The 18,193-nt window shown below is 37.8% G+C and overlaps 1 protein-coding gene across 11 annotated transcripts in view; it reads left to right on the top strand.

Annotated features, from left to right (window-relative positions):
- Window positions 1–489: 489 nt before the first annotated feature.
- The window catches only part of plekha7b (pleckstrin homology domain containing, family A member 7b), a 107,893-nt gene continuing 90,189 nt past the window's right edge, over window positions 490–18,193 (top strand). For 3 of the 11 annotated variants that reach the window (XM_038283769.1, XM_038283775.1, XM_038283765.1), the window contains exons 1-4: window positions 491–695; window positions 792–868; window positions 958–1,015; window positions 17,915–17,965. In XM_038283769.1, coding sequence (XP_038139697.1) covers window positions 613–695; window positions 792–868; window positions 958–1,015; window positions 17,915–17,965 — 269 coding nt within the window. In that variant the 5' untranslated portion in view covers window positions 491–612. Of the gene's footprint in view, window positions 696–791; window positions 869–957; window positions 1,016–11,045; window positions 11,177–17,623; window positions 17,728–17,914; window positions 17,966–18,193 lie in introns of those variants that run through there. The other 8 variants (XM_038283773.1, XM_038283770.1, XM_038283778.1 and 5 more) reach the window with 6 other exon arrangements.

Genomic DNA, 18,193 nt, shown 5'->3' with positions numbered 1-18,193 from the left:
CGGTGTGTTTTAAGAGGTTAACCACAAATTTTAAATGTTTTGAATATTTCACTTGAGAGTATTACTGCTGCCACATCTGTATTAGAGGGAAAAAATGGTAGGGGTGGCCAATGATTGGTTAAGGGTGGCCAAGGCCCCCCATCTAGCTCCGCCCCTGTGAAGTTGAGCTGCATGAAGCTGACGCAGTAACAAACAAATGCTGCCCACACTTTTCAGATTTTGGTTTTTTAAGAAAAAGGAGGTTTAAAACCACGTATTATTGTTTCTCCATGTTCCAACCATGCTTACTTTGTGTTGGATTTACCGCATAAACATGTAACATGTAGCAAAATGTAACAAAGCCATCTGCAAAAAGTATCGCTACTTTTATAAGCAGGTTTTTAACTATCAATCTTCTGGCTCAGATTTGACATTTTGTTCCCAATTGTTCAGTGTGATTATATCTATTTGATTTGCTTTAGAGGAATGAGGCTGGGGGGAAGCAGGCTGCACTGGTGGGAGTTTGGGATTCTTCCCCTTTAAAAGCCCTGCTGCTCTGGTGGCGCTGCTATCTGCGCTCCATGGCGGAGCGGGGAGAGAGGGGGGCACCAGCCGAGCCACATCACAAGGATCATGGCGGCACCTCTTGGACGGGACACCCTACCCGACCACTGGTCCTACGGAGTTTGCAGAGATGGACGGGTCTTCTTTATTAAGTGAGCAGCTACGGATCTTTAACCTAACATTTTTAACTCTCCACGTGGAAGTATTTTCTTTGATCCCCCCTCCAGTAACAGGTGTCTTTTTTGCAGCGATCAAACTTGCAGCACTACTTGGCTACACCCGCGCACTGGCGAGCCTGTTAACTCTGGACACATGATCCGATCAGGTAGGCTGCAGGGATCTGCAGGATCCTTGGCGGGACTGTTGCTGCAGCGGGGTTTCTGCCTCACTCTGCTGCTCCTGTTTTGTTTGTAGATTTACCGAGAGGATGGGAGGAAGGCTTCACAGAAGAGGGGGCCAGTTACTTCATCAAGTGAGTGTGCATTTTCTTATAAACAGCTTATTTCATGTTGAACATGGGGCTCTGTTGCTTTGCAACATGCACTAATTTATCTAAGGGGTTGCATGTAAGCTACAAGGCACGTGACACAAAGACACATGCATTAAAGGTGAAACCAATTATCTATGACTGCAAAGGCGGAAAGTAGCAAAGCATTTGCAGGACAGACTGAAAGCTATTAAAATTCTCCTCACATCCTCCATGCAGGACCTCTATACTCTCTCTCTCCATTAGATAGGTGTGTGTGTGGCAGTGAGTGAGAGACTGTAAAGGTTATAGGAGAGAGGTGTGACCATGTGGTGACAGAGATGTATGGCATGATTGCATTACTGAAGGGAGAGAACTATAGATGTTCAAAGTCACACACAGGCCAGAATATTGGGTTTTTTTTTTAAATCAAATTTTCACATATTTCCCACTTTGGAACTACATTGTCCCTGTTTAGTGTGCACATCTGGGCTTGGTGGCATTGGAAGTTCTAGATAGGGGCCAACAGGGGCCAGTGCCCCCATAGAGCTGCTTCTGGCCCCTGTACATACACCATCAAATCTGAATTATACATCTGTCTTTTTTTGTTGTTGTACCGTATTGTCCCTTGATTTGTGCAAGTGGTTCAGATAATTTACCTACTGAATATGATGTTTTACATTTGAAATAAGAAAAACAACTTCATTAACAGTGCACAGTGTTGAATAATATTATTTCTAAAAGCAGAAAAATTTATTCATCATCATAATTGCCTGCGCGAATTATGCTCAAATATGCTTATGTAGCAGATTTAATCTGGTTGCTTTAAAATGGAAGACACCACTCAGACCAGGAATCTTCACTTTTATTTCACCACACCTATAGGAGCAGCGGGGAACACAGTCAGTACACACACACACACACACACAGGTTGTTAGGTGCTCTCTTAATCTCCAGTGCAAAAGCTTCCAGAGTTTTGCCCGCAGATAGAGCCATGCCACTATCCCGTTGTTGTTTACCAGTAATTAAACCACAACAGGTGACACAGAATAAAAACAAAAAAATTCAATTTAACGCTGATTTAACATAGAAAATATTACTCATAGGTTTTGAGAAATAAAATAATTTTTAACATGTGCAACATATTGACACAGCTACACTTATTTTAAGAAAGTTCTCCCTTTTTTTTAGATAATTGTTTTTTAAAATACTGATTCAATTTCTAATGATTACATGCGCTGACAGAAGAGACCATCACGGATTTGTCCCTTCGACCAATTTTATATTTCACCTTTACAGTTTGAAATAACAATTATTTATATGTTGCAGTTAGCTCTAAGCTTCAGTCGTACTGAGATAAGATCACGGTTTTCATCTGTTATGTCTAGAGTCTGCAACATGGGCTTTCTGGCTAACTTGGATACTAAATGATGGGGTCTGTTTGTTTGTGTGTTGTTTTTTCTGCATGTTTTTTTTTTTTCTTTTCTGTGCACCCATTAAAAAAAGCACCGGCCCTACTCTACCCCTCCATTTAAACCTCTTTTTGCTTGGTGCTCAGTGGTCAGTGTGTATGCATGGTTTTCTATCATGTGCGTCTCTTTAATGGACTGACTGTGAAAAGGTCAGATTTTATATAATAGACCAAAAAAAAGCAGTGATTCATTGTGAAGTGGGGGAAATGATAGGTATTTTGTTCTTAATTTCTATTTTTTTTGTTAATAAACAGTTTTAAAAAGTGGCATGCATCTGTTTGCAGCCTATATTTTTGAGCTTTGTAGATCCCTCTATCATTGCAGTTATTTTGAATTGTTTCTACCAGCTTTGTGTATTTTGCACCCTGCTGTCAGTATTGTAATTCGTATCATTATTCATCACGATGACTTCCATTGACGTTGTGTATTTCATGTTGCAGGCATGTAATTTGCCCTGCCTATTTGAAAAAGAGCTGTATTTACAGCTTTACATCCACAAATCTAGTGGGATTCTGAGATTAGCCACTAATTTCTTTCTCCTGGGAGGTTATGTTTCTAGTGTAGTTTGTGTGTGTTTGTCTTTGCAGAGGATAACTTGAAAAGTTAAGAACAGATTTTAATGAATTTCTCAGTGCTTTTCTGTGAGTGTTTTGATGATACATCAGGTAGGCTACAAATTTGTAAACTTGAAAAAAAAAAAACGGAGAGAAATTACAATAATAATTTAAGATGACTGAATTTATTTGAAAGCCAAACTCTGGTAAACAGAAATTGGTGTAAGATAAATTTGTTACCGCTATCAGGCATTGTGAAAAGAATAAAACAGGCTTTGTACTGCTTTATTTGCCCGTTTGTTCTCCAAGAACAATGTGCTTGTGAAGTTGGCTGATATATGGCATCCTAACTGTCACAGCTTTAAAATCAGCCACATGTTGCCCATTTGTCTCTTTAAAGAGATCCTGGTTTTGCACACAGCAGACTGCTCTTTCCTTGGTATGTTCAAATCACAGTCAATGTATTACTTCATTTCACAATCTGTTGCCCAGGACAAACATGCAGACAAATGCTGTAAGTTAGAGAATTTAACAAAAACTAAAGCGAGGTAGACATTAGCACAGACAGAACTGTAGAGCCAGACAATGAGTAGGCCTATTACCTATTAACAACAAACTGAGGGCTTAAGCAATTGAGAGAAAAAAGTGCAAACAATAGGCAAATGAGGAAACACAGCTGCAGGTTCCTCAGAAAGGGGATAATTAAAACAAGGTTGGATAGAAAATTAAAACATACGAGAGAAACTAAGAGAATCTATGCTCAAATACAGAAGAAGTTCTTAATTAGAGAAACTTATAGGCTGCTTTGAAACTATAAGGAACCAAAACAAAACCACAACATAACCTGCAGGACCTGACAGTTAAACATCTGTCCTTTCGTTTTCAGCAGCTGTTTTACTGCGAATGTACCATTTTACGAGTTGGTTTGAAATAAGGTTAGAAAAACTGTTGACACGGCAAGAATATTGCTTGTGGTTATACAGTCATGTCACAACGATATTCAAAAAGGACTGAGAGGACAGTAAAGATGGCTTGAGCTTACTAGCTTTTCAAACCTACATTTGAGTTATTCCAAGACTTTAAAATGATCAAGACAGCTTTAACGTTGGTCCCATTCAGGCTCTTGCAAAAATTGCAAGTTTCATTTGCATGAAATGGGCAGAAAATCAGCCTTTGAAATGTTTATATTAATTTTAAAAGAATTTGTATGAGAGCTAGACTATGTGTGTTTTGTCATTAGCTGTGTCTATTTTGTCATGATTTTACCCTTTTAACAAATTTTTCTTATGTGGAAGATTTTTTTGGAGTGGATAAAGTTCTTTGCTCAAAAAAAGGTAAAATGTACAGCACCAGCAGGATATCTAAGCTGCATTTCCTTTTATGACTAATCAGTCCAGGAGGTATACATCAACAAGCTCCTGGACTAAAGTCCAAATTCTGCTGCCGTGACAACAGTCTGTAGACATGTTGGTGTGTTGATTGTGGAGTTTAGTTGAGCGGAGGCACAAAGGAAGCATTGTTCGTGCACTTTGACGGTGGGACGACTCACATTTACTAAGACCTCGCTATGGGTCCCCCTGAATGCCTGTAGGCCATCGCTGCCTGATTAATGCTTAACAGTGTGGTTAATTGTGGGTTTAGGTCCTTCCATATTTATTTTATTAGTCGAGCTCGAGGTACTTTTAATGAGGCGATATTAACCGATTGGCTTAAAAGTGGAAAAGAACGATTGCATGTGTGGCAGGAGATTGAAATAGACTGTGTACCAGCCTTCCTTTGGGTGAACCGCAGAGGAACTGACCTCTTTTAAAAATCATCTTCCAAAAAGAGAGAGGAAAGAGGTTTGTGCTGCAGGTTTGTCCACTTTTAGTCTGATACAGAGTAACAGAAATGGGCAGAAAGAGAAACAATAAGCTTAACGTTTAAAGATAAAACAGATGCATTCATATCACTATATCATTCTTAAGGAACATAGGCGTATTTTTTTTGGAAAATAGCTGTCGGTAGGAATGTCTGGATAAGAGAAAGAAACTCATAACTTGTGAACAAGATAATTGTCAAATAATAATTTCCAGGTGAAAGCCGGGGAGAGTGAGTTCAGTTGAGCTTTCTTTTTGCACATCACTCACACTCACCAGACATAGGAAATGTGCAATTCTATAGTTCCCTGAGGGGGGGAAAAACTGACCCCACTGAGGTACATTGATGTTCTGTTGAGGACAGAGTTCACATTGTTAAATGGGCTCACAATGACCTGGAACAATCAGGCAAGAATTGCTTGATATCCACATCAAACTTCACGCTGTTTTCACACCCCAAAAAAAGCCCTCCCCACCCCCCTTTTTCTGAACTTTGTTTACTCATTACATGCAAAAACCTCCGTCAATATTTCATTGTTGCTCGAGATATTTAATGACTATTTATCTTCCGCTTGTCCCACAGCTTATTATGTATTCAGGTTGTGCTTGCGTTTTTTGAAAAAGCTGACTGTTTTGACCAGGACAGCGGGAGTTAATTAGCCATCAGATGTTTTGGGAGTTTTGAAGCAGAGCTTTTTAAATGCAATGAAAATAAAGTCAAGTATCCCTGCAGGCCAGTTATCCCCACACTACCTTAATGAAGCTTTCTTTTTCTGCGAACACATCAAATTTATTATGCCTCATTACTGTGGTCAAAAATTCACTCGGATGAAAATGCAGCATTAACATTGTGTTTGCTTACCCTTTCTACATTAAAATCTATCTGTAAGTTCTGTTTCTTTTATCATATGGAGATTTGCTGTTTTTGCAGCATTCAGACCTTCATGCTCAGTCAAAAACCGTTTCCCACCGTTCAGTTTCATATTGTTCATAATACTTGACCATTGGTGTAAACTATATATTTTAAAGTGAGCAAAATGCTTTTTTTTGTCTTTTGTAGAACTATTCTAGCTGATGCATTTGTAACAGTAGATGTAAGATGTGTTGCTTTATGGGCATTGCTTTTCCATTGATCTCTGATTCTGACATTTGAGAAGATGCATTAGGAAAGCGATGTGTATTTAAAAAAATAGTAATTAAAACTTCAGAATTTTGCATAATTTAAATAACAATGTGTAAAATGTACATATTTCATTTCAATTCATTTTATTCTTATTGTGCCATATAACAGCTATCATCTCAAGGAACTTTACAGAGGCAATGCTGTGAGACTGGGTAAAAAATTGAAAGAAATTAAAGAATTTAAAACTGCATTAGATGTATATAGTGAGAGTGACTTTATGTTTTTGTGAAGGTCTTTACTTTTCTCAATCCATTTTCTTAACTGTTTAACAATAAATACCCTGTCACCATTTACTCACACATTGCTAGGTGGAAAGACTTTATTGGCATTATATGGCACACTGTTAAAAACAATGGCAGTCATTGTAACTCTTGATTAACAGAACCTAAACTTATGGTTATACGTTTAACTTGATAAAGGCACCTAACTTTTTTAAATAACCTTATACACACTTGTTAATTACATAATACAGGGAACCTCCATGACAGTCCTCAACTAAATTAAAAAATATATAACTAAAAATGTTAAAATATTGAAAGGAAATTGGGCAAACATTTTTTATGAAAATACAAGGAAAATGTACATCCTGCTTAGAAACAGAGGAACTATGAGAGAAAAATATTTATAGAAGAATTATGTGCCTTTTCATCTGGGTCTTTGTCCCTAGGTATTATAAGGTATTATATAGGGATTCCTTTGATAGAAATTAAAGCATGCATCACCTCTAATGAGCTCGAGGAAATAATATTAGATAGATTAAAGCATGTTTTGCACTTGGCAGATGCTGTTGTTTATATATATATATATATATATATATATATATAAACATACTTAATATACACTATATTGCCAAAAGTATTTGCTCACCCATCCAAATTATTGGAATCAGGTGTTCCAATCACTTCCATGGCCACAGGTGTATAAATTCAAGCACCTAGGCATGCAGACTGTTTTTACAAACATTTGTGAAAGAATGGGTCGCTCTCAGGAGCTCAGTGAATTCCAGCGTGGAACTGTGATAGGATGCCACCTGTGCAACAAATCCAGTCGTGAAATTTCCTCGCTCCTAAATATTCCACAGTCAACTGTCAGCTGTATTATAAGAAAATGGAAGTGTTTGGGAACGACAGCAACTCAGCCACGAAGTGGTAGGCCACGTAAACTGACGGAGCGGGGTCAGCGGATGCTGACGCGCATAGTGCGAAGAGGTCGCCAACTTTCTGCAGAGTCAATCACTACAGACCTCCAAACTTCATGTGGCCTTCAGATTAGCTCAAGAACAGTGCGCAGAGAGCTTCATGGAATGGGTTTCCATGGTCGAGCAGCTGCATCCAAGCCATACATCACCAAGTGCAATGCAAAGCGTCGGGTGCGGTGGTGTAAAGCACGCCGCCACTGGACTCTAGAGCAGTGGAGACGCGTTCTCTGGAGTGACGAATCGCGCTTCTCCATCTGGCAATCTGATGGACGGGTCTGGGTTTGGCGGTTGCCAGGAGAACGGTACTTGTCTGACTGCATTGTGCCAAGTGTAAAGTTTGGTGGAGGGGGGATTATGGTGTGGGGTTGTTTTTCAGGAGCTGGGCTTGGCCCCTTAGTTCCAGTGAAAGGAACTCTGAATGCTTCAGCATACCAAGACATTTTGGACAATTCCATGCTCCCAACTTTGTGGGAACAGTTTGGAGCTGACCCCTTCCTCTTCCAACATGACTGTGCACCAGTGCACAAAGCAAGGTCCATAAAGACATGGATGACAGAGTCTGGTGTGGATGAACTTGACTGGCCTGCACAGAGTCCTGACCTCAACCCGATAGAACACCTTTGGGATGAATTAGAGCGGAGACTGAGAGCCAGGCCTTCTCGTCCAACATCAGTGTGCGACCTCACAAATGCGCTTCTGGAAGAATGGTCAAAAATTCCCATAAACACACTCCTAAACCTTGTGGACAGCCTTCCCAGAAGAGTTGAAGCTGTTCTAGCTGCAAAGGGTGGACCGACGTCATATTGAACCCTATGGATTAGGAACGGGATGTCACTTAAGCTCATATGTGAGTCAAGGCAGGTGAGCAAATACTTTTGGCAATATAGTGTATGTATTAAGTGTAGAGGGCAGAGACAGCCAAGCAAGCGCACAAATGATGATGTGAGAGCAATGAGCTGCTGAGCACACCACCAGGGTTAGGAGACAAGGAGCTAAATGTGTGCAGAAACATTTTTGTGCGTTTCAACAATAGATAAACACATCATACTGAATTCAAGATCATTGAATTGATATATATCTATACATACACACGCATACAAACTCTTTGTGGATCAAACCATTTTTTTTTTACAGGGGTGACCTTTTTTGTTAAGGCATTGTAACCCATCTCCTTTCAAGGTATTCTTCTGGCTGTTTGGTGAGGTGCCAATCAGCAAAGCTTAGATACTTCGAGAAAAAAAAAACATTGTACTAGTTTAGCTATACATTGTATATTATTTGTAAAAATAACATGCATTTAAGTTCAGTAGGCACAGGGAGAAGAGCAGATTGGTCATTTGTTTGTTTGGTTATGTGACAGTAATAGTGATGTAGCAGGGGATTGTGGGTTTTTATCCAAAGCAGAGAAGCAATGTCAGTACTGTGGTCAGATTTTCATGGTTTCAAAAGGGTGAGCATTTTAACACTATAATATCTGTACATATCAGTTAGTTGTAGAACAATGATCTTTTAATTAATGGATAGATTTGTATTCCTGCCAGCCAATCACATTGATCTGTGCTTGGCAAATTGTGTTATAAAAATTATACGCACTAGCCTTAAATCTTTTTAAAGGTTATTAATTGATTTAATCAATATTAGGAAATAACACATTGAAGAATGGTCGTTTTTTTTCTTCGTGGATGCAACGTGAGCATTTCAAATGATAAAGACGCAAGTGTACCTCGATTAAGTCGGTCTGTGATGTGACGGCGCAAACTTGACGGATTGAGAAGTCACAGAGCTGGAGATTACTAATGATTATTATCAGGCCACCGTAGTCACTGGCACCCATCATGCTGACGAGGCTTCTGCAGAGCTGACCGTCAGCTGACCGTTAGCCCTGCAGAAGCCTTGCCAGCATGCTCAGTAAGAGATTACAAAAACTCAACTGGAGAGAAAAATAAAACTATCATTATTTATGCAAAGAACTTTGACCAGATCATGTTCATCAGCAGATGTTTTTGGAAGAAGAAATCTGTAGTAATTTTTCCAGTATCTGGTTACTATTTTTCTGCTGTTTCTTTATTTCAATGAGAGTTACAGCAGGCTCAACCACTGCTCATTAACCTGAAGCCATGTCAGTATGCATATATAAAATTACATTAATATTCTATTTGTAATATTTTTAGGTTGCAAAACAGCAGTGGAAGCAGCAGGTGGATCTTCTTTAGATTCAACCTAAAGAGATGTTGCACTTTATTTTTATGTTAACGTTGTAATATTTTCAATTAAAAGAAGAAAAAAGCAGTGGAAACAGCTACTATTTAAATATGTATTGTTAGTCCACTTAAAAAAAAAAAGCTTATTTATTAAAAATAATGTGACACAGGTTAACCTCCTATTGATTCAATCTGGAGTGTAAGTTGAACGTAAAATAAAATGTGAATATATTTGCCATTATTCTTTCACTATATCTTTGTTTATGCCCATATTTATTAAATTTATACCAGAGTTCTCTTAAAAGAAGTTTCCAGTATTTAGGTATTTTTAATCACTGTTGCATTGGTAACATTTTTGGCTAAAGATTTACTGAATCGATTTCAGGTCACTGAATCGTATCTGATCGGATTATTCCAAATGAACTAAAATCATTCATGGATCAAATCTAAAATGAATTGTTACACCCTTACTATCAGTTGTTGGCCATAATGGCAATATCTTTGATTGGATATTGATGTCGGCACTAATTTTTATATTGCTTCATCCCTAATTTAAACTCCCATGTCCCGGTATCTACATTGTGGTCTTACAATTAGGGCTGCAAGTAATGATTATTTTGCTAACCGATTAATCTGTCGATTCTTTTTTCCGTTATTCGATTAATAATCAGAGAGCAAAAGGTTACTGCAAGGATATTTTTTACAGAATTAAACCAAATGAAACTAACACCTTTCTGGGAAAGAGCATGCTGCCAGATAAAAAAAATGTTTTTAATCTGAAATGCAAAATACTAATGGATATATATATATATATTTTACAATGTTGGTATAGTTTCTGCTCTAAGTGGGTCACTCTGTCAGCTAAAGCAAGGCTTTCAAGTCTCTACACCCCAGTTAACGATAAATCGATTACTAAATTAGTTGATGATTATTTCAATAATCGATTAATCACGATTAGTCTGATTAATTGTTTCAGCACTACTTACAATACTACGTTAAAATATTTATTGGCAAAAGGTGCAACATGTTAAGGGAATTAACTAAATTAATAGGTAAAACTCAGGAACCGCAGAACAAGGAGTGACAGCCTTTCAGCTGTTAACTGTAATTTATTTTTTTCTGAATTGGCTTTATTGATCATTGCATAACATATTAGGATCTTTTTGTGGGTTTTTGTTAATGAGGCGGTATGAACCCTCCTTGGAGGTCACATTGGTTATTATTGTGTCATTAATGTCATGTCCAGAATGAGTTATTACTAAGCTTAAATAATGTACCGTGCTTCTCTGGCCTTCAAAGAGAGAAAACAAAGAGCAGATTTAGTGTGGTACTAGGAAGGTCTGTCCCGCAGGACAGGCGGGAAGCTTTCCATCAGGCCTTGTCATGACTTGCAGTGTTTAACCCAGTAGCCTGCAATGAATAACTTTGTTAAGACCTGTGGGCCTGATGTGCGCTCTGTGTGTGATGACATACATTATTTGTGATGAGTCAGTCCCCGTCTGTATGGCTAAGGCAGGTTAAGAAAGTCCGAGCCGGGGCAGCAGGAGTTAGAGCAGAGACAGCAGAGGAGATGCCTGAGACAGGATGGGGACCCGCTGCTGCAATTGCTTGCCTCTGGGTTTTGGGATTGAGACGCCTGACAATGAATCGGAGGTGCAGCCCCGTAGTTTGGAGAAGGAGAAAAGGCATGCTGAGGCAAGGTAACCGGCTTACAGACACAATTTAAGGTTCAGGTCTAGTTTTAAATTAGTTTTTGCAATAATGTTACTATGTTTGCATGGTGATAAATTGATGCAACCACAAGTAACAATCAAAAAATGTACATTTATTATATAAAGCAGAGTTTTTTTTGTCATTTGTAACAGTCTATTATTCTCGAATCAACCTTAGCACCTAAGAGATTTCACTTTCAGTTCATAATGAATGAGGGACTTTGTAAACTCTTTCTTTACAGATTTTAGCCAGCAGTTACTTCTGTTGCATTCTGTCCAAATGTTAGTGAGACTGGAGCGACTGCAATGTGATTTTAGCCTTCTCTCATCTGCCCACAGGGGTGTAAGGAGGAGGGATTTGTTGGTTGGCACAAACGTATCAGATGGATTGCATCACAAAATTACAAAGTATATCAGGAACATTACGTGGGGGTTAAATGTTTGTATTAAAATAGGTTTAAATGTGAAAGAATTTTCTCTGATTCTGGAAAAGTGTGATGTATAGTAGTTTTTACAAAGGGAAGCTGAATACTGTACTTTCCATTTTGTATCCTTGTTGAAATCATCTAGAGCAATAGATGAGAAAACCATACATTTAAGATCATTGAAAGATGTATATAATTGTTATTATTCCCAGATGTTTTTAATGTGGCTTTAAACAATAGCCTTGAAAATGTAACTCTTTTTAAAAAAACAAAATCCCAGATTTAAGAGGTTATGCATCTTAATTAGAGATTGCCCAATCAAATGGGGAAATATTGAAAGTGAAAAATGTGTCCTTTGTTGGCTGTGATTAATCATTGCCAGATCACATGCTGAAAAATCTGACATCCCCCAATTTATTAAATGCATCAAAACGAAAACCTCCCACTGTAAGAAAAAGTTAATTAGGATCACATGAACTTCAAAAACATAGCATATTAACTAAATTATGGAAATGCTTATTTTGGAGTCAAAGCTAATGGTGCTCGAAAAAGAATCTGCAGCACATTTAAGTCTTTATAAAACAAATCTGGTTTTGATCAAAATAGTTTCTGTCAGGCAAGGAATCAAAAAAACTTAAATTCAGTATTGACCAAAAGAAAAGCTTGGTCGATTTATCTACAGCAATTACTATAAATATGTCTATCCTACATGGATTTCCCTTTAGAGGGCTGTCCCAGTTGACATTGGGCTAAACTCTAGACAGACGGCCATCCATCACTGAGAAACAGATATTTTAACTTCAAGAGTAATTTATTCACATACCTGCAGGATCTCTTAAATGTAACTGTGGGCAGGCCTGTTAAGCATCAGGAAAAAAAATCTCTTTGAGTTTCTTCTACTGCAATTGATTTCTGTATAAATATTAAAGAGCATGGTTAGTCTAAAGATCAGATTATTCATTCTCAACACTTTGTACAGATAATTGTCAAAATCTTGTTCTGAAAAAATGACGATACAATATATCTGAAGAGTAGAAACGGCACATATTACTCAGCTATTGTAGTTTTCTTTTATCAATATAACAAAGAATGTCAAACTGGGGACACAAGAAACATTGAAAACCATTTTGTTAACAAAAATGGTGGATATGATGTAATGTTGCTGACATGCTCTGCTGATCATACTTTTTAAAATGTAAAAAAAAAAAAATTGTGGTAGGAAACAAAAAGTAAAGGATTAGCCAAGTTCTTTCTCTCGTCCGCGTTAAAAATGTTGTATGTTATTTTGCTGTCTTATTAACTTGGATAACAATTGTTTGTAATTGTTCTTTTCATTTTTATTACCACATATATTTCAAAGCACGAAATATATAGTCGAAATATATTTCGACTTTGAATAATTGTCAAGTAAAGGCCTATTAGATTAAAACTTCTTCCATCTGATTAATTAACATCTGTTTAAAAGGGATTCCTTTCAGTGTTGTAATCTTACCACTGTCTAGTAGAGGGCTTGTCTGTTCATTCTTAAAGGGGTCATAGAATGAAAATCTGAGTTTACATTGTCATATATAAATAATGATAGTTCAGTGGGTGAAATGTACGTACAGAGTTCAAACTCCATCAACACCTCCTTTCTTTGCAAATCTCACAATTCCAAACTTTCACCATAAAACGGGTGAATTCAAACGAAGCACCAAATTGACATCAACCATGGGGTGTTGCCTTAATTGGTTCTGGCATGTACTTTTGTCATGCCCTGAAATTGAACAGGCCAGTGAACCAGCCCAATTGTTTCACAGGTCCGAGGGGGTACGAAGTGTCGACTGCTTGGCTGCTGACCGGGCCGGACCTCGGCGGAGAGCCATGAGCCGTATATGTGAAAATAAGTTTAATAATTTGATAAATGTTTTGCTTCTTTAGTCAGTGTGCAACATTTGGCAGAATAAATAGTTAACATAATTTTTTTTAAAATTCAAAATAAAACAATGTTTAGGTCTTTATATAATGGAAGGATCCTCTTAATATAAGACTAAACTTCACTTTTTGGGAAGGTTTTGCTAATCAATTCATTGTTAGTTGATTGATTAGCTCAGTCAATTTAAGATTAATTTATTCATTTTATACTTTGATTCCTAATAGTGACATCTAGCTGCCAAATGGTAAATTGCAACCAAAGGATACTCTCCTTACCCCCTCGAAATGAAGTGGGAAAGATGCGTGTTGATTTATAAAGGAAATGTAAGTCGACACTCGGTGTTAAACTAACATTCCTGGGTTAGAGGAAAAAAACTGCAGCAGTGAGCCTGCAGGAAGAGAACCTGCCACAGCTAATAGAAGTTGCTGATTCAAATACTTCCAGAATAAAAACACTGCATTTATTTTTTTGCAGTTCTAAATAGATTGTTGCAGAAGAACACGATAGATGGTATATCTACTACAAAAAAACATTGGTAAGTTTCACTAAAACGGTGTAATCGCATCAAAATCTAATATTCAGCAGCTAATTAAAAGAATGCGTAAGCTCCAAAAATGCTTGCTATCACTTGATTGCATATTGCTACTCTATCTCTCATAATGAAATATTGAGTCTGAATAGGATAAATGGACACATTGTTCTGCCCAATGCAAGTCAGCGCAGATGTGCTGGTCAGATGCAATTTCAGTCTCTGCAGCATTATTGAACACAGTGACCACACAACTGTTATTCCCTGCAAAGCTATCCAATGTAATTTAAAAAATGTCAGCTCCTCTCTCTTACTGCTTCTCCTTCCAATATACATCTTTATTGCTGTGTAAGATGACAAATGTGATTAGTTTCTATATTACTATTATTATTGACAATGTTTAGGTTTAGATTTTAAAGATAAAGTAGGCTACTTCTTGTGTCTTTGGCACTGTAAAATGTTGTGCTGTGCAACATTTGGAGTGTGGCACTTTTTTTTTTTTTTTTGAGTGTTTACTCCATAGATTTATGGTAGCTCATTAATTTCTACTGTATTTAAGTATTTTCTTTAAAATGTTTTTGCAGTTTCCTAGGGGTGAGTATCGGCATGAGGGATGCAGTACTATCCGTGTCATGATATTTTGGTTCACGATACGTTTACTATATTGCAATATCACCATATATTGCGATATTTTTCCTGCTATCAAAATTATATGTATAGATAAAAAAGCAAACTCTGTATATGTTCACCAGATGATATTGATCGTTCAGTTATTTTGGAATCCTGCTTGGTGTTTGAATCAGTCCTCGTCTTCCACTGTGACTGCCTCAACCACAGATATGGCGCTGTGCCGCACAGCAAAAGGGCTCCACAGCACTATCTGCCAGAGTGGTGGTTCATAGGTAGCCCATTTTTCCTCAGTTTTAGGTCAAAAGGTTTTGTTTAAAAAATAAAAATAAATCAAAAATCACGATATATTGCATTTTTTTTACGCACCCCCACTGTTTCCCCCTAAATTGTTACTACACATTTAAGATCAGAATTATTCATTATTATTAATGTTTTGGAGTAGGGCACACAGAGTCCCAAATTGACCCGGATACAGAATCTCTGAAGAGAACTAGACTAGGAAGATGCCAAAGAGTACATCAACAAAGCATGAATCATCAAAATAACTCTAGAAACATTGACCAATCATGGTATGCATTCATAATATGATTTTGGCTGTATTGCCTATACTATTTTTTTGTCATCGATTATTGAGATTTTTTTTTTTTTAAATCATTTTCCACATTTTATCTTTGAATGCCTTTTATAAAATTTTTATAAAAATGTATTTCTTTTTATTTAAAGTTTCTCTGATATTATTTTATCATGCATCAATTCCCATCACAAATGATCTGTTGGGTTAGATTAAACATATTTAGAGTGGAAGTGATCAAGTAATAAGAATAATTTGTGACTTGAATATATGTAATATATGTTTTTAAAGTGATAATAGGACCAGTAGGTTAAGATATTACTGCTGATCAGATCTAGCTTGAACTTGCTTAACTGGTGTTCCTGTATTGATTGACTCAGATATATTAGCCTCCTTAACAGGCTTTTAGCCATGAATATTTCATAGGATGTACACCTTGATGTATCACATATTTAGGCTTTGAGCAGCGTAAGGGGATCCGGGGCTATCCTCCTCCAGGAAATTCTGAAATTTAGACTCTTTAAAACACATATTTCCTGCATTTTGTTCTGTTACAATACTGCTTTTGTCCGATTATAGAAGTATGTGTGCTTGACTAGAGGTGGAAATTTCATAAGGAAGACATGAGATCATTTTTAGGTACAATATTATGTTTCATAGGTTAATTCAAACAATCAGATTTTTTATGCTCGAACACATTAAGGTCAAATGCATCCAGTAAAGTGTGTCCAAATGCGTCTGCTGCACCTGTGTTCAATGGCAGAGTGTCTTTGCTATATTGGCTGTGATAAATGGGTAAAAAGTAGTTTTAATATTTTTTTAAGCGAGAAAATCCACCTAAAACATCGTCTGTGCAGTCAGTTCATCAAGATTATGATCCTGCATTAAAATATCAATTGCTGTTGGAGCTGCTCATGTCCCCACATACCGGCGGTGCGCTGTCACTGGGAATCCCCAGCAGTGTCAGGCCGGGTCGCCTCTTGGGTTTTTGCCTACTGGTTGTGGTGGCTGGTAGTAGATTTCGCATTTTTTCAGAAATGTGGTACAAAATGTAAGCACCAGAATAATAAAAGTGAACATGTTTTGCTGGCAGCTTTCAACATGTTAAGTTAATTTAGGTGTTAATAACTGTTTCAGTAAAGTGATCATAGCGTTCTGCTTGAGGAGCAGTGTCTGTTTCACTTCCAGCCCGTAGATCAGCTTCTCTGATTGGTTGATCCAGAGCATCGAGCAGCAAAGGTTACATTTTTCCAACTCCAGCATTTGCTGCTCTTGAAATTTTCAAAATTTAAGCGAACTTTCAGTGGTAAAATTAGGTTGCACCAAAGCCGTACATCCCAAAAACAGGGCCTACAATTTGTAGGACGTACAATGTACAATGTACGGCCGTACGCATTGCCAGCAAAAGCCTGCTACCTAACCATTCTGACTCACAGGGGTGTAATACCATCTGGTAAAGCTCAAAGTCTCTTATCATAAACTGACCACCCCAATCACAGCTCAGAAGAGTTTAATCTCAACATCAGAATGATCTATAATGTAGCTCTTTTCTGTAACTATAACAATCAATATTGTTCGCTGGTGAAGATTCTCCATCATCCAAGTCATAGTCATTCCAAAAAAAGAAAATAAAAAAAATCTACTCTACTGGACTTTGTTTCCAAGTTTCCCTTGGAAGCGAAATGTCTTCAAACTTGCAAACAAAGTCCAGTAGATAGTTTTTAATTTCCTTTTGCTGGAATCAATATTGTTGCTGCAATGGAGCAATGCTTTTATGATGGCCTTTATTAAGTCCTTAATGAGCTGGATATATCTTTAGAAGTTTAACTTGCTTCTGTAAGAGCTTTCCTCCTGTAAGAGTCACATCCATAGTTATCTGATTTTTTTCTAACCTTTTTCCACTGACTCTGTCTGTCCTGCCCTGGTCTGCCTTTTAAATGGGGCCCTAACCACTCCTTTCCAGAGTGATATATGTTGACAGCATAAGTTAGTCTGGCTTGCCAGGAAACACAAATAAGAATGTCTCTTCATATGAAAATGAAAGCTGAAAGTAAATACCTTTAAGATATATTTTGGCTAGATATAGAGGGGTTTAGGTATGAATTATAGCTTGGCTGGCTATGGTATCAGCCTACACCAGCCTACTTCTTTCAGCCCTGTGTTCTGACCTAAATGTCTGTCTGTGGATTATTGAACCGTCCTTCCAGCAGCTCGAGCTGCCACTCAGCTTTTTCTCTCCATCCTTCACCCCTCTTTCCTTCCCACAGTCTGGATGAGATCTGATAAAGTTGACTCGGGGTGAATCAGAGGGCTCTGGTTGCAGTCAGAGACTAAGGTCAGCACTTTCTGGACAACAAAGCAAAAGGATTGCTTCTCATCTATGGTAGCCAGAGAAGGTGAAAGCTTGGGTGCTTCCCCTTTTCCAGCCTCTGTCGTCTGTCGTGTTTCATTCCTCTTCCTACAATCGAGGTAAAGCTGGGTTTTGTAAATGTTGGGAGTATCCTCATGTTGTCGAGAGTTAAGGGGAAGATAAGGCTGAAGCTGCACATCTCCTTCTCTCTGACACTCCCCTCTCTGGCCTTTCCAGCGCACTCATCAAGCTGATTCACTTTCAATAAAGTAAGCTGAAAGAAACTCTGCTTTTTGTCCGGGACAGATATGGATACTTAGGCAATGGACCCTGTCTTCTCAGTTTCTGCATTGATCGGTGAGTACTAACACGTACTGAGAACGGATTCCATAATTCTGTGGGGAGTGAATGTTTCTGATAGCTATGGAATGAAGGTGGCTTAAGGCTTGGGTAGCTACACTGCCCTACACAAAGAATCCAGACAGTTTGCTGTCAGCTTACTGCAGTTATGTTCTGTTTATTTCTATGCAGTTTAAAAATTTTTTATATTTGGATTTTATTTGGTTCATGATAGTCAGAGGATTC

The sequence above is a fragment of the Cyprinodon tularosa genome, unplaced genomic scaffold (assembly GCF_016077235.1).
Source record: "Cyprinodon tularosa strain WSP-4 unplaced genomic scaffold, ASM1607723v1 ctg197, whole genome shotgun sequence".
NCBI lineage: Eukaryota > Metazoa > Chordata > Actinopteri > Cyprinodontiformes > Cyprinodontidae > Cyprinodon > Cyprinodon tularosa.
Note: the sequence above shows the minus strand (reverse complement) of the source record. Positions and strands in the feature narration are given on the sequence as shown.